This window comes from Limulus polyphemus, unplaced genomic scaffold, assembly GCF_000517525.1.
Source record: "Limulus polyphemus unplaced genomic scaffold, Limulus_polyphemus-2.1.2 Scaffold245, whole genome shotgun sequence".
In the NCBI taxonomy this organism is placed as follows: domain Eukaryota; kingdom Metazoa; phylum Arthropoda; class Merostomata; order Xiphosura; family Limulidae; genus Limulus; species Limulus polyphemus.
Genome location: NW_013665855.1, coordinates 60,834 through 83,300, shown reverse-complemented (window position 1 = coordinate 83,300; position 22,467 = coordinate 60,834). Strand labels below are relative to the sequence as shown.

The following is a 22,467-nucleotide window of genomic DNA, read 5'->3' as shown; positions in this document are numbered from 1 at the left end:
AGCAGAATAATATTATTAATAAAAAAAGAATAGTGTATATATATTATATATATATATATATATATATATAAATACATAATTGGGTTAATAATATTCTAACTAATATTGTTAATGAAAGTAGCATTAAAGAAAGAATAGAGTATACCTTTCTATGTTTGTGTTTATTATTCAGAATACATCAGATTTCATGTGTTATTATTTTACTTGTATGTATGTGTTTCAGAAGTTTGGTATTTACTAAATTAAAAATTTCCTTTTTTTATGCACCAGAGACATGAGCAACACAATCATTTCTTTTCACTTTCCATTTTTTGCTGTCTTTCTTCCAGACCTATCTCTTTTATTTATATTTCATTTGCTGTTGTTAATGTTTCTTACATTATAATGATTATAATTTATCTGAAACCTTTGATTGAGTTACATAGTTTATAAGTAAGAAAACAATTGTCTAATCTTTTTTTTTTGGAGAGTTTTCAGTGAAACAGTCGTGAGAGCTATTTCCAAGATATAATTTCTGCAAAAAAAATTTTAATGCTATTTATGAATTTACTTATCCTACTTGTGATGCTAGGTATAGAGGATCTGCCACTAGATGGATTCTAACTTGAGTGCAGGAACATGCAACTTTGCTGAATGATAACAAGTAGAGTATAAAAGCGCATGATTTGTTCAGGATTTTGGCAAAATGTAATGATGAAAGAAACTTACACAGCAAAGAGGCTTTATTAATTAAGTTCTTAAAACCCAAGTTTATGAAGGTTATTACAATTGTCAATGAAATTGTTATTGAAGTTTTAGAACAACTGAATTAAATATTTTTACTATAAATAATCTCAATAAATTAAAAATTTCCTGTACTAGTTATCTGCTGTGTTACTTCATATATAATATATTATTAAAAGTTATCAAAAAGTGTTAATGTTCGAGAGAGTCATATACTTAAAAATATGAATGTTACAGCTTATAATATATTTTAAAATTATTATTAGGTAAAAATATTAATTGAAAAACATGAAACCTTTGTGACATGATCTAGAGATTTTATACATACATTAAATTCATAATAATCCTTATAAGTTCACCACTTATGTTGATGAAAGAATGTAACACCTGAAATAAACTAGACTTCATTACTATTACAGATGTCCAGGTATTTCTTCTCACCACACTTAATGCAGAGCTATTGTCAACACAAGCTCTTGCACACAAAGAAAGGATTCTTATCAAACTTCATCATCTTCAACAAGAATACCCCCAGTTGCAATTGTCTCCACTCCAAGACAGCACAGTGTCTACTTCCAGCAGTCCTATTCGCAAGTGTTCAGTGTCAAGTATAGGAAGTCGCTCTGAATCCAAGCAATCAAGACAGTCTGTGAGGCCACCATCTTCCTCACCTCCTTACGTTGACATGCAGATGTCGGGATCGGCTATGTCACCTGTTGAGTCTGTTTCCAATACGGGTATGAGGATAATCAATATCTGTTAAGTTTTTTTCCTGCTGTTTAATATGGTCACAGAAGTATTTGTATAGATACAAAAGGCAAGTAATAGGGAAAAATGCATTAAATTGTACCTTGAAAATTTTTGTAATTGTCTAACAGTTCATAATAGGTTATCATACACCCACACAGGTGTAGTTACGTAAAGAATAACCTTGAAAAATTTATGTTAACCTATCAGAAAGGAAGCTTGTAGTTGTTACATGAATATATAATGAGGTGGAAAATGTTTGAATAATAATGTTTTACATATTGATGTGGCTGTGTGTTAATTACACATGGACTTTGTGAATAAACTTAAGATTTTTTAAAAGCATCATCATGTGATCACTAGTATACTTTGTATTTTGTCATAATTATTGTGTATTACCTGATACTTTTCGGTACACACACATAATGATACAGTGTACTGAAAGCTGCATTATTTCTTACATAGATGGAATATTAAAGTGATAAAGAAGTAAAATCTTTCACTATAAACTGAGTTATCATTATTCAGAAGATTAGATGCAGTTATACTTGGATTTAGATTGAGTACTGCTGAGAGGATTCAGAATGTTTGTCTACTTATAAACTTAATTTCTTAATAAATTACTTAATAGTGTTTGTGATAAGAAAAACATTTTTCTCATTTACATTTTATAATATATATATATATTTCTTTCTTTCTGCAGTGTAACTTTTAATTTATTAGGTTATAGTAGATATTTTTTGAACATATATACTGTTTTTGGATTGAACAATCATAGTTATTAATGACCCTGCACCCAGGGAAGTTACTTGTAAATATCAGTGATAAGAATTTTTATGATCTTTCTATGTTTGGCACTGTCATTTTTGAGATCAATGTAAATCTGATAGAAAATATTAGGGGTGGGATGAGGCCTATTTTATTTTGATAATTAATTGTGGTTTTTTTGAAGATATGGAAAGTTAAAACAAATGAACAAAACATTTATTTGTTTGTACAACAAAAAAACTTTGAATTGTTGGTACAACAGGAACAGTTTATAAAATCTAGATAAGGATGACAATGTATGTTATGAAATTTTAATAGTTTATCATAATAAATACCATAAATGGATTAGATGAATGTCATTTTCAATTTATACTACAGGTCAATGTGTCAGGATCTGATTATCTTGGCAAAGGTTTTGAAACAAGAAAATAAAAAAGTGACAAAGATGTTAGAAATAAATTCACCATGAACAGGCTGGAGAAAATAATAATTTCTGTGAGAAAAAAAAAGGAAGAAAGTTCATATTCTGCAGGTTGTTTATGCACGGGTCATTATGAATAGTTTTCAGTTATATCTGGTTTTTATATATTCATGCAGTTATAAGTTTCAAATGTTTTTACATGTGCAGATGATGGGATACTATGAATATTTATAGCCCTCCTTCTCCCAACTTCTAAGTGGCTTCAAATCTCCAGTTTTTTAGTTTCTAAAACCTGAAGCAAGTAATTTTATTATTTGATGTGTTTTTTTTATTTCTATAACTTTAAAAATTGAATTTGGTAATAAATTTTAATTGGGTATATGTGCACCCCATGCTTGGTATTGCTGGTGCTCAAAAATATAGCTAATAAAAAGGAAAAAAAAGTTCTCGTGGATTAATTTATTCTAATCTTGCTGCCTAAAATAACTTCAAATGCCATGGCTATTGAGAATTCCCTCCTGTTTTTTGTATGTTAGTGAGTGTAAACAGTATATACTGTCATTTTAAAAATTTTGTTGAGTTATTTTCAGAATCTTTGTCTCATTAAAATAATGTATGAGACAATGTTCTTTGGAGTTCATCACATCTGTGGTGTTTTTTTAAAAACTATATATTTTTTGTTGGTGTTCATTTCAACAGATATTTGAAGTACAAAGATTTTACTCAAAAGTGTTGTGCTACTTTTGATAGTTTTCTCTGGTCTAAGGGTTTAGAATATTTCCCTAGGCTTACAGATTTAAAACATTCAACCCATTTTATTACCAAACGTTTTAGAAAATGCTATTGGAAAGTGAGAGGTACTGGTAGATTTATAGACAGAAATGCCTTTTTTTATGTCAATCTCTTTGGTACTTCTATTTAAGGACTTCATAGGGTCTTTTGCTTATGTATAAATACATGTTCTATAAGAATAAATACAAGTTTTCTATCTAGAAATGGGTATAATAGATGAACAACGGTGAATGTAAATTGTGTCATCAATTATATTTAATATTTGACAGAATACATATATTCTCAAGATTGTCAAGAAAAGTATGAGCATTGCGAGGCTGACCGCTCAACCATTTCATTTGAACAAGCATCAGTGGAAAAGAAATTCTCTGGGGAACTAGAAGATTTGTTACAAGAAGGTTGGTACTTGAATCACAAATACATTACTCAGTGATTTTGTTTTTAAATTTTTACTAGATGAAATAAATATTTATATGTGGTGTGGGGAACTAGAAGATTTGTTACAAGAAGGTTGGTACTTGAATCACAAATACATTACTCAGTGATTTTGTTTTTAAATTTTTACTAGATGAAATAAATATTTATATGTGGTGATCCTCTTAGAAAGGTTTTGATCAGCATTCTTATTTATTTTAACAGATTTTTACTGGTTGTATTTTTCTATTTGTGCAGTCAATAGCAGGGCAGATTTAGGTCTTTTTGCTGTAAATCAGACTCCAATGATGTTTACTCGAGTTTACTCTGAAGACCAGTGGCAGTTCTAAGAATTTTGTACTGGGGCAGGCAGAAGGGGTGGTCAAGAGTTATTAAATACAAGAGAAATAGACTTTTTTGCCTTTAAGAAATGTATAGTTATTCTTTTTAATCACTTCAGGCTCTTTTTCCACAGTTTCATGGCAGTCATGCTGTTTTCAAAGTACTATTAAACTCACCTTCTTTCGGTTGAAGTTACATAGCGTGACTACTTCGCCCATAAAAAAAAACAAAACAAAAACACTTTCACAATATATGGAAAATTTTAAAATCATAAAAGAATGAATCTTGATATTTTAGATGAGGAGGCTACAGGGGGGGGGGGATTCTCCAAGTGGGTCTGCTGTACCCCCAATACCACTCTAGTGAAACTGCCACTGCTTGAAAGCTATATGATTTATAGGCAATGATTGAGTGATTCTTAACAGCGTACCACAACATTGTTCATACTGTTTACATATCAGATATCTGATAACATGGCCACAACTTTCCAATCAGAGACCTGGATACGTAAAAATTAACTGTGCTTGTCTCTGTGTTTGTCCAGAATTTACTTAAAGAACTCTTACATCCTATACTTCTGTCAAAAGCATTCACATGTCACCAGCCAGTCACAACCTCACTTAAGTTTGTGGAACAGGAATCAAATATGAAGTTATTATTAAAACAGCCAACCAGCGAATGATCGAATTCAAGATAAAGTCTTGGGTAGCATGTGAAAAATGTGTTGAAGTAGTCATGCATTCTCACAATAGAACACCTGAAATTTTAATATGATGGTTGACATATTGTTTTTATAATTGCTTTCATATGCAAAACTTCTTGGATTCATTATGCCTTCTATTGTAATTTGTTGATGTAATGTAGTTGCCAGTAATGTCTTGGGGATTACATTGGCAACATCAGTTGTTTCCTGCAGACATGAATTAACATGGGTAATTTATCAACAGAAATATAGTATCCATTCCTGTCTTTCATCTAGTTAATCATCAAGTCCTACCTGAACAAGAACAATAGAAACTTTCTAAACAAAGGCAAAATTTCAGACTTAATGCTGGAAATTTTCATTAAGCTTACAGTTTTCATTATTTAGAAAACTCGTGAATATCATTATTAATTATTTATAAATATCAAAAAAGAAAGGTGTACGGACATTGCTGTGAAAAACTTTTATAATTTTTTGTTTCACTCTGTTCTCTACAATAACAAAACTAACAAAATGTTTAGATAGATATATATGCTATTCAGCTTTAAAGCTTTAGATTTTACAAGAAGTGGAACCCCATATGCATAACAACTATCAGTATAATACATGTAAACAATAATGTTTCTCATACCTATAACTTAAACTAAAAGGTCATATAAAATTTGTATTCTAAGCAGTCTAAATCTGTGTAAGGATTGTGGAATGTGAAATTCTTTCAAAACATTTTTTTTTTCGGACATTACTCACTTTTACACATAATAAATAGCTAGTATCTCAGCACTACTGCCATTGTAAGAGCTCTCACCTGTACATATAATATGAATTATTGTTTACCACCTGCATTAAAAATTCAAAACAATCTCAAGAAGACATAGCATTGGATATAACACTAAGTATATAACTTGAAGAGCTAAGCTGAATAAATTGACAAAGGCTTTGAAAGGGAAACATACTAGTGAATAGATAAATGGACAATATTTTAAATTATTTGTGTATGTTTTGCTCCAGAGAAGATCCTTCTTAGTTGATTAAATGACATTGCCTTACCTATTAACCATCATCAGCTAATCACTGCCTTTCTGAAACATATATTTTGTTGATCACTAGTTTTTGTGATCTTACATCATAATAAGACTAACAGTAATTGTAAACACATCTTTCTTACTGACTGTATAATACAGGTTTCTAGTAAGAAGCTTATAGTTGATATTGACATTTGACATATTATTTATTTTTTTGAGGTGTACCTGCTGTACCAGCAGTTGAATTGTCTAGAGCTGAAAAATGTGGCTTCTTGGAGAAGAAGGGAAAAGGTATGAACTCCAACGAGAAAACTTTTCATAGTATTTTTTGTTCTGTAAACTTTTTAGTTTCACTTGAGATGTTGCATATGACTGTTGATGTGAGTATGTATCGATTTTGAGAAAATTAAGGCTAAAAGTTTTTTAATTTTCTAACCTTAAATTTCGAAGTATTCAAATATTTTTGTTTAAAGTTGTTATTTTTGATAATGGTTCAATAACTATTTGCTCTCAAGTTACAGAAGGAATTGCTAGCCTTTAAAAATATATATATACATGTATCAGTATACAGATATATTTAAAGTTAATATACATGTATGCTAAAATACATATATACAAAATTTAATTTTAATATGCCAAAATAATTCTGTCTTGCTAAACAGTATGTGTTGTAGAATATCCTAGCTGTAGTTTTGCTAATGATAAAGTTTGAGAACACTGTTATAGCTTAGAATTATATACATACTAACATATAGCCCATCAAAAGTGACAGGGAAAGTACTACCACCCCCACCCCATAGTATACTCTAACCTCACAGCTAACTGAAGTAAACAAATTTTGCAAAATCAAGCTTGACCAACAAAGAGGCAGAAAAGTGCACTTGAGGGAGTCGAATGTCGGTAAATTCCTTTGTGAGCCAATCAAAATTAAGATCATTCAAGAGATAAATTCCTGACATACTCATAGAATAATTATAGGTAAAAATCAGTTAGATTAACAACTTCTAATATGTAGAAAAACCAATGTGTTTTGATAACACTACTTTCCAACAACAGCTTTTATTTAATGTTACTTATCAACAAAAGTATAACCTGATATTGTTGTTAGTCTATGTACTGAAAGTATGTAATGAAATGGATAGACAACAAAACTGGAAAAATGTTCGTTGAGTTCTTAATTTTGAGTCTGTTGATTAAAGACGTTTTTTTATATTAAAAATGTTGGTGATATAACAGAAAATAGCTTAATTCAGAAATGATTTAAGTTTCAAATTGAATCGATATTTTCACTTTCATGATAAATTTTATGCACTTTGCTCTAGGCTAGGTGATCCCACACTGTTTCTACTTTAGGCTTATTATACCAACACCACTAGACCACTTATAAGGTTTCACGGCACCACCTCCATCTCACCTATTTCACTAAAACCGTAATGGGCAGACCGTAATTCAACTATTCTATCTGGATAAATGCATTTTGATTTTTATGACTCCTCCTATTTTGAGAAATCAAGTGGGATGTGATATAACAAACACTGGTTTTTATATAGATTAGATGAATTTTCCAATTTGATAATTTAATAGTCTTCATTTGGTTTTGTTTCTTTAGTAGAATTAAATGACTAAACTATAAATTATAGATGAACATTGTTTTTTATGCAGGTTATGTTTATCTTGTTATATTATACGATTCAACTTTTAAAGGTAAAAAGCATGGAAGATTGAACATAGATTTGTCTAGTGTAGATGATTAAATTTCCACTTGTAAATCAATCTGAGTTATGCATTTTTTGAAATGAGGGGATATTCTGTTACTGCCACACCTGTGTGTAGTGTTACATATATATCTGTTAGTTAAAAGCTTCAGATTTTGCAGCAAAAATGAAAAAAAGTACACTAACCTGTCATCAGTGAATTTCCACTTTTTTCCAGACATAAAGAAAACCTCGACTGTTTTATTAGCTCGTTAGCAACTTCCATTACACCTGGAAACTAATATCACTGTTTGCTACTGAATATAAGTGTGCTACAGGTTGCAACAATTTGGGACATCATATTAATGAAACAACATCACTGTTTGCTACTGAATATAAGTGTGCTACAGGTTGCAACAATTTGGAACTTCATATTAATGAAACAAAGAAAAGTAATTAGTTGTTAGGCATATTATAATGCCAAAGTTGTTTTCATAAATAAGACACAAGTTGATTCAGCATTTCAGTTCCATAATGACTTCAGAAGGTCAATCAGTATTGACTAAAGTAAATACAAATTGTTTTATCCTATGAATAAAAAATCACATTTTTAAGCAAAACTTTGTTTTGTATACTATCATATTGGAAGATTTGAATTGCTCAGTATTTATAGTAGTATGTGTAATGAAAAAAATATTAATCTTACATCACCAGTAACTTAAATTTTTGTATGTGTTATGTAATGCTTTTTAATTTTCTTGTTTTATGATAGCATTTTATATTGAGGTACAATGTTGATTTTAGTTTTCATGTAACCTTTCAATTATTATACTGATATGAAGGGATGTTGGTTTTATTGAAGAGGAAATGGTTTGTTATGTTTGTAGTCGTATATTCTGATACTTAATTGTAACGCCCCGGCATGGCCAGGTGGTTAGGGCACTCGACTTGCAAGCTGTGGGTCGCGGGTTTGAATCCCTGTCACACCACACATGCTCGCCTTTTCAGCCATGGGTATATTATTAATGTGATGGTCAATCCCATTATTTGTTGGTAGAAGAGTAGTCCAAGAGTTGGCGGTGGGTGGTGATGACTAGGATAGCTTTGCGCAAAATCCATAACAAATAAACAAACTTAATTGTACAGTTGCATGCACGTCATCAATTCAGAAACATGTATTCTAATATATTATGTTAAAACGATGGTTTTTTAATATGCAAATCAGTAGGTCACATGACAACAACAGCTGATATAAAGTTTCAGTGGAACAGCATGTCTCAGAACTACATTTATAGATTGTTTGATATTTTATAGGTAATGTGTTGACACTGAAAACTGATCTGGCTTGGGAATGGTAGGTAACAGCTCTTTCCAACGCAAAATATTCTTACACCCAGATCGTAAATATGTGTTCATTATCAGGGATTTAGAATTTCTGAAATGGTGATATTCTTTGTACATTATGGCATTGTAAAACAAAGGAATATTTGTCAAGAAATACTCAGAAAGAGACCTGCAATAATTCATATCCCAGCTGTGGCAAGCAAAGTGTAGTGTCTTGTGACAGGTGAGAATCCACAAACACAAAGGTCAGTGGCAAAAATTGTCCATGTGTCTAAGGCAGTAGTACTAAACATAATCAGGAAGGATTTATGTCTGTAGAAGTGCACAAGTTGCTTGTACTACATAACTAAGACAGGAAGAAAAACTATATAAATGGCTCATAACTGTGCAAAAACTGCAGTGTGTGGTGACACTTGATAAAGTATGTGAGTACGTTGATAACTGTAACAAGCTTTGTGCTATTTTCTACTGGTCGGTGGATGAACATGATTTACAAAAGTGGTACGTGGCATATTCAAAACTTTTTCAAAGAAATTCATGATCATTTCTAACGGTAAGTTAGGGATCAGGAGAATGAAACGTTGCCGGAAATATAAAATTTTGTTTTATTATCTGGAAAGTAAAGTTTTTTTTTTTTCTCTTTATTGCCAGTACAGTTGTTAATGATATTTTCAGCTGTAGATATTGTATATCTTAGTGACTTGAGACTAATTACAATCTTCAACTTGGGGAATATTGAGATAAAATATTAGGTGTCAGAGAAATAAAAGTTATTCAGAACATCAATTCGTTGCGCATCATAGAAAATATTGACAGCTCTTTCTATTTAATTTTTACAATATTAGCTTTCTGAATACTATTTTAAGAGACTTAATCTTTCAGTGATTGTATGATTTTAGCAAACTGATTTATGTATTCATATACTGTGTTTTCAGAAAGACTTGGAGGACTACTTAACCCCTTACAGCGTCGATGGTGTGCCATTAGAGACGGGATTCTTTATTATTATGAACGACCTACAGATAGACGTCAAAAAGGCCAAATTTTTCTGTTAGGATATGAAGCCAATCCAGCCCCGACTGCTATCAAAGACATTAGTAGGAAAGATGTTTGTTTTGAGTTAGTCTGTCCAGGAAAAAGGACATTTCAGGTAAAAGAATAACTGTTTAATGGAAAAAAGATTCAAGCTTAGTTCTTAAAATATTTCATGTAACTGTACAAGTTAAAATTTCTTTGTATAATTGTTGAAACTGGCCGATGCAACAGCTAGATAACAGGTTGGTGATTAGAAAATAACAACAAATAAAGATGTATATGTGATAAAATTGACTTTTTAACCCTATCAAGATGGGTAGGGGTCAGAGGGCATGTCATCACATTTGTAGATTTACATTCCTACATTTTATTTAGCTATTATTTTATATGTTAATAAGTTTGGTATGAAATTGTAGATTATAATTCAAAGTTTAGTATTATTATAAATATTGATTTTTGTATGTCATGTGGTATGTGGCCTTCTGGGTTTGGTCATATTACATTTTATGATGCCTACAATATAAAATCTATAGTTTCATATGAATTAGAAACTCAAATGTTTGATATTGGCAAGCTAGAATATAAAATAAGAACCTCCTACCTTTTCTATTTGCTAAGATATTGTGATATTTAGCGAATACACCATATTGGCTCCGCCCACCACTTCATCATTTGAGAAGGCATATTTATATATGCCTACCTTTATAATCAATCAGAAGCTATATATTTAATCTACATAATTCTGTCAGTCTTACTAAGTTATTTACGAGAGAAATGCTCTTATATCATTGGAAAGTTTGAAGTATTGCTATCAAGTCTATTTTATGAATAGAAATTATATTTTTTTAGACCTAAATACAATTTAATTAGGAAGCCTGATAAATTACAGTAGATTTTTGGATTATTGATATAGTAATTTATAATTTTTTTTGTTTTCCAAAATGCTTATATAAAGTCTACAAAAATTATTATTTTTCCATCTCCACATGTGAATTTGGATGACACTTAGCAAGTATGGCTCACGGGTGCAAACAAGGACTTTGTAGTCTGGAAAGTAGTAGAGATCATTGTTTTCCAAATATTTGTTTATTTACTGTTTATATGTTTGAAGAAAAATAACTGACACTTGAGTATTTATTTGAAAACATTGGTTATATGTAATGTATGGTAGCCAATATGTTACTGTATTTTACAAAGTAAGAACTTGTGTTATTTTTCTACTTGTTTACATTGAGGTAGAATAAAATCAAATTATACAAAACTGAAGACTTGGCAATTCAGGAAAAGTTTATGTAACTTGTGAAAGTCTAAGAAATAAATTGATCAACTGATCTTAATACATGAAAAGGAACATCTTTACATAAACACCCGGTTGAACTTGTAGTTTCCTGGTGAATAATTTGTTTCTCAAGTTACAATCAAGAAGGCTAAGGCAAGAATACTAGTCCAACCAAAATGAGCCATACTTATTTTACTGGAAACTTATTGGATCCAGTATTGGAGACTTACTGGATTGGCCCAGACTTTCTACAAAGTATTGAACATTTTATAATACCATTATACAGTCAACAGTTGTAACCATTATACAGTCAACAAGTTGATATATCCTATCCCACTTGTTTGATATTGATGGTGTCAAAGTACGGTAACACCTAAACAGGAATGGTGATTCATTGCTTTATATTCGGCAGGTTTCTACTTCAGCCGCTAACAGTAGAATAACAATAGGAAATAGGTGTAAAAAGATTAGAAGAAACTCTCAGGAGATTTACTTGGAACTTTACTGTCTGAACTCAAAGGAATAGAGTACTATTCATTTTGTTTCATCTAATTTCTAACTCATCTACTAGCAACAAAATAATTACAGAAAATAAGTGTGAAAAGGTGAGGGTGTAAACTCTGACCATAAGTACTTTGAAATTTTGTAATCACTACAAACAATACCATACATTTTATTCTGCAATCTTTATTTTTGTTATACTCTGATTACTTACCTACAACCTGGAGAATTAAATATAATGTTACAGTAGAAAAAATAACAAATAAACTATAAAAATGTTTGATATTTACAAGGTTTTTTATTTTTCTTTTGTTTTAACAGTTTATTATTATAAAAGTAACCAAAATAATAAAAATAGGAAGTTGTTAGGTAAGATAATGAAAGAAAAATAATAAAGAACCTTCATGGGGTATACGCGCCAGAAGCTTCTGCATTACGCTGTTGATAGGGTCAGGTTGTTGCATGTGCACCTTGTAATTATTAATTTCTGTCAGGTGTTTTTAATCAGACATGTTTCAAAGGTCAAAATTAATATATATATAAATAGATTTATACTGTTTAGAGATTTAAGCTATTTAGAATAAACATTTTTGGTTTCCTATTACAATTTGCAGTTATTATAGAACAAAAAAGGTAGGTTAGATTTATTTCCTAATTTTTATGATGGTTACGAGGTCGGTCAAATTGATCAACATTGCATAGAGTTAATATTGATAAAATAACAGATTAAATATAAAGTTTTATTTAAAAAAACGTTTGATAATTATCTAGAAGGATATAGAGATTACGTAAATGAAACTTGACAAATTTCAGATAAAGAAAAGTATTTTTTAATCTTAAAATCAAAAATTACTTTGTACATTGGATAGTCAACATTCTGAAAGAAAAAATTCACGTGCAAATCTTTAATAAAACAAATCTTAAAACATAATTCAAAAACCAGTTATTCTCTGTATGAAATCCTTGTAATGTTTACTGATAATCTGCAAAATTGTGTAAAGACTTGCATACATTTTCAACAATTATAGTACAATTACTCTCATAGATACTTTCCTGGTTACGGGCTGGGTGAATTCCACCCAGCCCTTAATGGAAGGGTTAATTGATAATGAAAAAAAACTTATTCTGTCTTTCTCTTGCATAGTGATAATACACTAGCAGGCATAAATACTTGGTGTTTGCACATATTTTCATCAGATGTTGGTATAACAATTTTTCTGTGTGAACCATAATAGTTGAACAAACATTTTACCATTGATGTTGAGTTTTTTTAAATTTTTGATCCAAAGGAAAAAATTTAAATTGCATATTCCATATTGTACAGTTGTTCAAAAAACAAATATATTTAGTATTATATTGTAGCTCACTTGTAGGGTTTTTCAGCATTTCCTTAATAATTGAATATCACAATAACTATTTTATGTAAATGAAAACTACTCAAGTAAATACTAATTTTTTGATGACACTTAATATGATAAAGAACATGTTCTACAAAGTTTCCCATTACTTTTCGACACAACTGTCTTGATCTTATTGTGTCAGTACTCTTATATTTGCAGTTCTGTGCTGTAACTCGTAAAGATATGAACCAGTGGATTGCTGCTATCGAGAGAAATAACATTGTCTCACCAAAACTGGGTAAGTGTACCAATAGGATACTATGTCAAAAATCATGTGGATTGATAATTACACCATACTTTTGAACTTGATTATATTCTGTGAATAGTTTATTACATAGCAGCAGTTTTGGAAACTAAAAACTTTCCAAGTTTTTATTGTAATGAATGAGTTTGTACAAAATAATTTCCAGATAATTTTTCAAAACCAGTTGGAACATTCCACTTAAAAGGTTCAACACTAAACAAGCATTAACCCTTTTTATATCGGTCAATTTGACCAATCTTGTAACTACCATGTAACTATGAAGCTTTACATACTGTAACTGAATGTACTACATGTATATGAATGAAATTTGGCAAACATTTAGTAAAAGTTACAAGTCTGTTGTACATAACAAAATCTGGTTTCTTCATCAAATATTTTTTACTAAAAATTTGTCTGTAAATTTATGAGGCCTTTACTGAATCAGTCTGAGTGAAAATTGATTTTCATTGTAAAAATAAAAATACTTCTTTTCATCTTACAGTTTACATATTTTATTTGCATAACCTCTAGAACTATCTGAAGGAATATCAAATATTTTTTTGGGGGCAAAACTTCATACTTTATCTCTTATTTTCTCTACCCTAACACTTACCAAAGAAAAATAATCAGTGTATGGTGAAATGAAGAATTAAAAGCTATGAAATAAAATCAAAAATACCATTTTTACTCTCTCAAGAATGATTGCAGCTTGTAACAGACAATTACAACAGCTCAAACTTTAACATTTTCACATCTGCTTTTAATTGCTTTACAGTGTACTTACTGTCTCACAGTATGCAAAAAACCATTATATTGCAGTGGGAAGGCATAGTGTAAATAAACAACCAAGTTACAACCTCACCACTTCATATGCATATGGTTGCCTCAAGCTAGGATATCGAGCACTGTGAGAAATTTAATTTTTTGTTTGGTAACTTTTGTTATCTAATCTAATTTTACATCTTATTTATTTATTTATTACAAAAGTAGAAATAAACACAAAAAATAAGAAATTTAATACATCTGTACTCTGGCTTTTTGCTGTTAATGCTGTGGAACACTTGCCAAATTTATTTTTTTACTGTGTTGGTTGTCCAAAAAAATAATTCATGTAGCTTTCACATATGCATCTTACAACACAAAGAGTATATCAACCATTAGAATGCAATGTCCTAAAACTACTTTAAGTTATCTGGCTTTCTAACTAAGCTATAAGTTGGTTAAAAAATGTTACTTCTTGGAGCACTGCCCTTACTCTAAACATATCAATATTTTCTTGCAAGCTATCCACTTTCATTGCAGAGAAATAAACATAAGAGGGTGGTACATCAAATGCGAATGTTTGTATTTCTTATAATCATGTATATTTAATATGTAACAAGTGGGTTAGAAACTACATAAAAGCTATGATAAAATGGGAGTGACCTGGTTTGTAGGTTGGACAATTTTATTTATATCTCAAAAAATTGAGAATATAGGAGGTTTCTTTTTTTTTTTCAAAAAAAATCTAAAAAAGGAGAAATCAGAGTGCCAGACATATCATGTGACACAGAGAAGTGAAGATCAAGAATTCATATAAATGTTTCCTTTTGAAATTATAATTCCATTTATAATTCAAATTTTTATACAATGATTACAACTTTACTGACATATATTGGTAATGAAGTTTTTTAAATTAAATTTTGCATTTAATTCTGTAAAAGGATTGTTACAATGTCACTTTGATCCACCAATATGCATAGGATTGATAAGCTGTTAATGTACATGATTTATTTTCAACACTTGTAAAATGAATTTAATTTGTGGAGGAAACTTTATAGTAGTATATCATATTATTTCAGTATGATGAGATGTTGTTTTTTTAACTTAGAAAATGGAATTCTTGTGTAATGAGTAAATTTCTATGTTGCCAATAAAACATTTACCTTACCTTGAACAGTAAAAGCAACTTTTTATTACAATGGAAATTAAAATTTCTTCATGTAGTTGTTGCCACTGGCTGGTGGAACCATTAGATACCAGATGGGTAAGTAGAAAAAATAAAGTCATAAAAATGTACATGTTGCAGAAGTGAAAAGCTGATTATTCATTACTAATGAAAAAAACTTGTGGCTTCCTTTTTTTGCACAGGGATAATATATACTGTCAGTCATAATGCAGCATGCTTGATGGTTTTATTAGCTTCTAGTATTACATTGAAACTTTACAGAAGCTAACATCTCTATATGGAAAACATTCGCTTAAAGTATTGGTTCCATATTCCACAGAAAACCCTTCCAAATTTGTCATTTTCCTTATCTGCTGTGTATTTGCATACCTCTCTCAAAAGTGATAAATTTTTGGTGGTATCACTGCTTTTGAAACACCAAACAATGCCAAAATATTGTTCTAAATCATGCAGTTCTACTGCAACCTTACATCAGCTGTGGGTGTCAAGTGATTTGTATATTAAAAATTGTATTAATATAACATACTTAACACACTGTAGAATAAGGGAAGTTTGCATTCCACAGTTTATTTATATTTTTTAGAAAAGAAAGCAAAATTTTTCAAGCGTTTAGTATAAGAAACTGAGTACACTTTCTAGTTATATAAAAGTAGTGGAATTTCTTCTCCTAAATCAGAGTCATCTGGTGGTGGAGATGCAGTCGACTCTCTCAAATTACAACCGCCATGTGGTGGTATGGATACTGCGAGCCTAACTACACAACAAACATCAACTAGTAGTTTAGATGATGGTCAAATATCAGTGGCCCACCAGGAGAATTCGAGTGAGGAGGAAGACATCTACGAAGTAGTTGAGGGAGAAGGTGGTACATCTCACAGACCAGTAGAAGAACCTTTGTATGACGAGGGAGAGTCGGGACTTGCTGGAGATGATGAAGATGAACTCTATACTGATGCCGAGAGTTCCATTACAAATCATGTAATGGATGCAGAGATTGTGCCTGAAGATTGGTATGTAGGTCTTTGGGACTGTACTACTGTTGAAGAGAATGAACTTAGTTTTCTTCGAGGAGATCTGATAAGAATAATTAGTAAGGAGTATGATAATTTTTCTTGGTGGATAGGAGAACTAGATGGAAAAATAGGGTTAGTACCAAAGTCTTTTTTGATGGAAGCTTATGAACTGGAGCAATGAAAATGTGCACAACCAAATTTTGGTGTTAGTAAATCTGAAATATTAAGAAAAAAGTTGTTTTGAGGGTATTTACAATCAACCAGAAACTTTTGGATTCTAGCTATTTAGTGTAATTTCTAGAAGTTGACAACTTTTATTTTTCCTGCAAAGTTCATGATTTGTAATAGTTCTTTACAATATGTTTTACAACAACAAAAATCTTATTTTATTCTGTTAAAAATGTTTTTCCCCACAGTCTTATTAATACTAAAACGTGTTTTGCATTAAACTTCTGACAGTTTGTTTTAAATCATTACATGCATTCAAAACTTTTGCTATATAAGTGATAAAAGAAAAATGTTTATATATATTTTTTTGTATTTTTTATACATGTAGCAACACTGTATTGGCTTGTTTCCATATTAAATATGGTATTTGCAAAAATAAAATTAAATAAAGTTTGTTCTTTAGAAAATCATGGCTTGTATTGAAGTTATTTTTTCTCACCTTAAAGTTTTTAACTTTATAAAACATTTGTGTTACAACACTTGAAAAAGCCTCTTGGTTAAAAACATTTACAACATGTAATATATATCTATACGTGTACACAAGTAATAACTAAATACTTTAGAATAAAAACATATTTTGCTTAATACTGGCTTGTTTTCAAGTTCAGACTTCTATAGGCCTATCTTAAATCTCAAATCTTTAGTCCTCAATTGGTCAGCAGTAAGTTTACAGACTTGCTACACTAAAATATGGGGGTTGATGCCATTTGTGGAAAGAGCACAGACAGCTCATTTTTTAGTTTTTTTCTTTTAAATAAATTATATATATTTTTCACTTTTCTTTTAACTATTGACTTAATAAAGATTACAATTATTAAAAAAATACTAATCACACATATATACATAAAAATTACTGCCACTAACATAATCAATGTTTCATGTTGCAAGATAAAAATTAGAGGTGTATTACTGTTTAGTGTTAAAGATTGAACTATTATGAATATCAGAAACTAAATCTGGTTGGGAACAAATTATAAGAGTAATGTTTGGCATAATGTATAAATGATATCACTGATAAAATATAACTTTTGACACTAATGAATATGTTTAATTCCAGCTGTTGCCAAATAAGACCTTAGTGACTCTAATGATAAGATTCCCATTAGTTTCAAACAAAAAATTCATACTAGTGTACCTATTCTATCCAAAATCCTTGCTAAAAATGTGAAGAAAAAAACTAAGTACATCCCTACTGTTTTATACAAACTGATTCAAAGCACAGATGTCTAGTATAGTGCTAATTTCACTGCTGGTCAACTTATGATAATATTATCACATCACTCCCTTCAAGAAATAATTATTAGGCTTAATTTTTATCACAGTCTTAATCATTGGTGGGAAAAGTTTTTGTTTTTAGGATATAATGTACAGTGTGTCTGGAATGATAGGCACTTCGATGAATTTTACAGATTATGCTACATATGCTGTCCTTGTAAGTTGAAATAAGTTTAGATTAACAGCAGAATTAACTAAACCTTCTCATGCTCTTTCAGCACCATAATAGTCACATCTGAAATTAAGAAAAGCTATAAATCGCCTACAGTTCCACACTTTTCAGATGCCCTGTATTAAGAAATAAACCCACTACCATTTACATACATGAAGTATACCATCTTTCCTTACGTTTATTTTATAAAAAATACTCTGAAACCCATGTTGTTTACTGTTACTAAGTGGCATGTATAAACAGGTATTAGTTGATGTCAATAGTCTTAAGCCCATTTATTGGTGTATGAAGTTATGACTTTACTGAGAATGATATAAGAACTTACAGATAAGTATATCCATGACAGTGAATAGAACACTGTCTCTCCTAAGTAAATTTCTTCTGCATACATAAATTTGTAAGTAAGGTAGTTTGTGTGAAAGTAGCCAGATCAACATTAGATACACCACATGACAGTAATGCTTAAATAATATTAACTATTTTATTGCGGGCAACTTGAAACACATAAGAATTTACACATTCCCATACAGAGTTTTGAAGTGGATATTTTTTCTTTAATGCACACAGACCAGTATATCTTGTCCTCCACCATCTTCACTTGTGTAATATACAGGAACCTGTAACATTTAGAAAACTATGGATTTTGTGGAAAATTCACATTCCAGTTGTACAACAATATAGAAATTAACGATAAAACAAAAACTTATGCTTGCAGCATGTTGTTCTGGAGATGATAATTTCTCAGAAAATCTTTAAAATTCCATCTTAACCTGTCTACTGTCATATTGGTAAAAAAATGGAAATCACAAATGTAGTAGTTTGAGACAATCAGCTTCTAAGTACAATACACTAGGACTTCTACAATGATTCATTACTTATCTTTATGACACAATTGTGTAAAAACATGTAGAGCATTAGCATGTTTCAGTTTAAAACCATAAAATATCAACTTAAATCCGAATGCTGCAGTTCAGTAGGCTGCATTAACACCAGTATACATTTAAAAGGTTTTGTAAATGCAATTTGTTTTTTCACAATAAAACTGAAAAGATACAAGTGTATACCAAATAATTTCCTAAATATACTTAATTGATGAAAATCATTTGCAAGACTTGTCAATGTGGTAGACTGACACATCAATATGTATAACTTTCTCTCATCATAAACTGTCAAAAACAATCAGCAGAATCTGAATCTTTATATCTTCTTTAACACACATATGTAAGCATGAACTATGTATTTTTGCTATGGTATTACTGTTACAAAACTTTGCTATTGTAATACTTTGATACATACACCTGATTTAAAGATTTGGAGGAGGAGCCATCAGGTCAACATCAGCAAATTCCCTTGCAAGGTATACTCCAAAAGCAAACATTGTCCAACTTTTCACAAGCTGCCTAGAAATTCAAAATATCAATGAATAAAATATGGTAAATACACTTGTAAGTAATAATTAGCTATTCACAGCTCTTGCATTATTTTTTCTTCTAAAACACAGAAAGGCATTTATCTAACATACTTTCTCAATCAGTCAAATTTCAAATTCCCTGGTGAACACATATTGACCACAAGAAAGTTTTCCAAATTCAAAACAACTTAAAACTAATAAACTTTTATGTCTCAAAATTTCTTGCCTAGACTTAGTTCTAAAACTGTGAACAAACTAAACTCGATCTAATTATGGGGTATACATACAAAATAAACACACAAAAAAGGATTTTGTAAGGTACATTGCCAGATCACAAACATTAATGCACATGTTAATATGATATATTTACTTACAGTTATAATCTGGAAATATAATCAGAAGATAATTTCAGAAATCAGTCGGAAAATTAATTTGAACTTTTATAAATCTTCTCCAAAAGACAAGTATGCAGATATGCCAAATACAAGAATGTAGAAGTAAAGTAGCATTTGTACAGAAAATCATAATTAACACAGAAAAGAGCTCATCAAGACACCTAAATATAGAAGTATGCTATTGGAACTTGTATATATAAGTCATTGATTTAAAAATAACACTTATCACGCTGAGTTTATTCACTGTACAGAAATTTTGTTAGAAAACACATTTCGTGACTTTTTTATTTGGTGTTTCACATTCTAAACTACTTGTACTTTAATTCTCTATGTATCCCTTTTTACATAAATTTTTAGCAAAGAGCTAATGGACAGACATCCAATAACAGAACTACTGTGTACCTGAATTTCAGAGCTACAAACTATGAAAATGAAAACAATAAATATCCAATTTTATGCCATTTTTGAACTGGTGTATATAAGTGTTTTACACTCTCAAAAAAAGAAACCTATCATTCTATAGGTATTTGACGAACTTGTAGCATTTTGCCACAATTTAATTCTTCGTATTGTTAGCCAACACTGGGCAGCTTATACATAATTGAATAAATAGAGTTGTTTAGTTATTTTACTTTACTAGTAAACACAAAAATTATGGATTTGATAGTTCTCAGTCATACTTTAGTCATTATATATTAAATAACATGTGTGAAATACTGCCTGAAGTATATTATTTAACATACATGAAGAAGAAACAACAGCTTCAAAAAACTTGATTGTACTTTAATTTGTATGATAATGCTTTGACTTGGGCCAGGCCAAATGTTATTTTCAGTATTTCTAACAAATGTGGTCAGAACTGAATTTTTAAATTATTAATCAAAACAGAATTACAATATATATTCTGAAAAACAACAAATCCAGGTAAAACTTTCTAATCTAATAAACTTGTACCATTTTTTGCAAGGTGCAATGTGTTTTATGCACCAGTGGCTATGATTGATATTAAATTATATTCACAACTGTTGACTAGGAGATGTATACTGTATCTACTGCAGCTTATAGGATGTGTCTTTATTAAGTTTAGAACTTTGTTCAATGTGTTTCTGCTGCATGTAAGTAAGCAAAGTTTTTCAGCTCCATCTACGTAAGACAACTGCTCAACATTTATTCTGTGGATATCTTCTACTATACCAAGAATATTTGTTTTGTTGTACATGCTTTTATATGTTTGTAAAATTACTTAAATTTCTTTTTGCAAGCTTAAAAGATTTAGGTTAGTCCTAAAAGCATATACTAAGCTAACAATGCATAACAATCTCTATAATAAAAGATGATAAAACTAGACATATTAAACATTCTGTCATACTGTTAATGAAAGTAATATTAAAGAAATAATAAAGTATACCTTATGGAACATATAAACACTAGTTGTTATCTTCTAGTACTGTCATAGATTTAATGTTCGTTGAACAACATAATGTTAGTATAACTGCATATAAGCAAAACTTTTTACATTTCTCCTAAAAAACATGAAAGCTCATTAAAGAACTCTTTTAGATTGCCACAACACTTTATTGTTTAGGTGTGTAATCAAGTAAAAGAACAATACCAATAGAACAACCAAAAACTAATGTTTATGAAAATATAAAAATAATAAAATAAATGAATACCTGAATCATATAATAGATAGCTAAAATATTGGTACTCTAAGTAAATCAATGTTAAATGTAATAAAAAGAAACTATTAAACATACTCTGAGGTGTGTGTAACACAATCAACTCGACTTTAACTGACCTTTGTCACTTAACAAAACGTGGAATGAGCAACAGAAAATAATAATTAAAGTTAACTCTTCAGTAAGAGCAGAAAAGTAAATGTGCTAAGTTTGAAGAAGCTTCAATAATAATAATACTTAAAAAGTGAAGTTACAATGATTGTAAATATGGTAATGTAATGATTAGCAAAAAACTGCTATGTAGCTAGTATTAACTATATAGAGAAAGAGTTTAAATTAATGGGAGGTAAACCCAATTATGGTCAATACATTAAACTGGATCACTATCACCCTAAACAATTTCTAATGAAATTAAGCTACTACTATAGCGTATGGTCTACCGAGAATTTTACACTTAGTTATATAGTCAGGTTAGGTAGGGTCTTCTATGATCCCTCTGGGGTAGGGGTAATAGGGTCCAGTGGGTCTTGGTAGACTACGGATACTGCGGTAGACCGCACGCTATAGTAGCACCAAAGTTAAAGTGTAGACATGAAAGAACACCAAATTTTCTATCATGTGTACAAGGTCCCACACTGATAAACTGTGAAATGGGTTACCACAAATAGGGACAGCAGGTGTTAGCCAGGCATTAGGGCAGGATCACACCTAGTGCTGTCTTTTTTTTTTACCCCCTGAAGCAGTCTTGTGAGAAACCCCATCTCAAAAGTGGGCAACTAAGCAGGGGCAGAAGGGCTTGATAATTTCTGTTATCCCTCACTCAATGCAAATTTTGGGAGAGAGAGAGAGAGAAGAGTTCCCTGTGAGGCATCATCAGGCAGATTCCATCATCTCTTGTGTATATATATATATATATA

At 30.3% G+C, this 22,467-nt stretch overlaps 1 protein-coding gene and 1 long non-coding RNA gene across 2 annotated transcripts in view; one reads left to right on the top strand and one right to left on the bottom strand.

Moving 5' to 3' along the window:
- LOC106478733 (src kinase-associated phosphoprotein 2-like) overlaps window positions 1–16,931 on the top strand; it is a 20,768-nt gene extending 3,837 nt beyond the window's left edge. Inside the window, exons 2-7 of the mRNA XM_013939293.2 lie at window positions 1,143–1,460; window positions 3,721–3,849; window positions 6,152–6,223; window positions 9,906–10,120; window positions 13,345–13,423; window positions 16,054–16,931. Coding sequence (XP_013794747.1) covers window positions 1,143–1,460; window positions 3,721–3,849; window positions 6,152–6,223; window positions 9,906–10,120; window positions 13,345–13,423; window positions 16,054–16,571 — 1,331 coding nt within the window. The 3' untranslated portion in view covers window positions 16,572–16,931. The remainder of the gene's footprint in view (window positions 1–1,142; window positions 1,461–3,720; window positions 3,850–6,151; window positions 6,224–9,905; window positions 10,121–13,344; window positions 13,424–16,053) is intronic.
- A 1,596-nt stretch (window positions 16,932–18,527) lies between these two features.
- LOC106478732 overlaps window positions 18,528–22,467 on the bottom strand; it is a 7,843-nt gene continuing 3,903 nt past the window's right edge. The window contains exons 2-3 of the long non-coding RNA XR_001292084.2: window positions 19,362–19,465; window positions 18,528–18,682 (exon numbers count right to left, since the gene is read on the bottom strand). This is a non-coding gene — a long non-coding RNA (uncharacterized LOC106478732). The remainder of the gene's footprint in view (window positions 18,683–19,361; window positions 19,466–22,467) is intronic.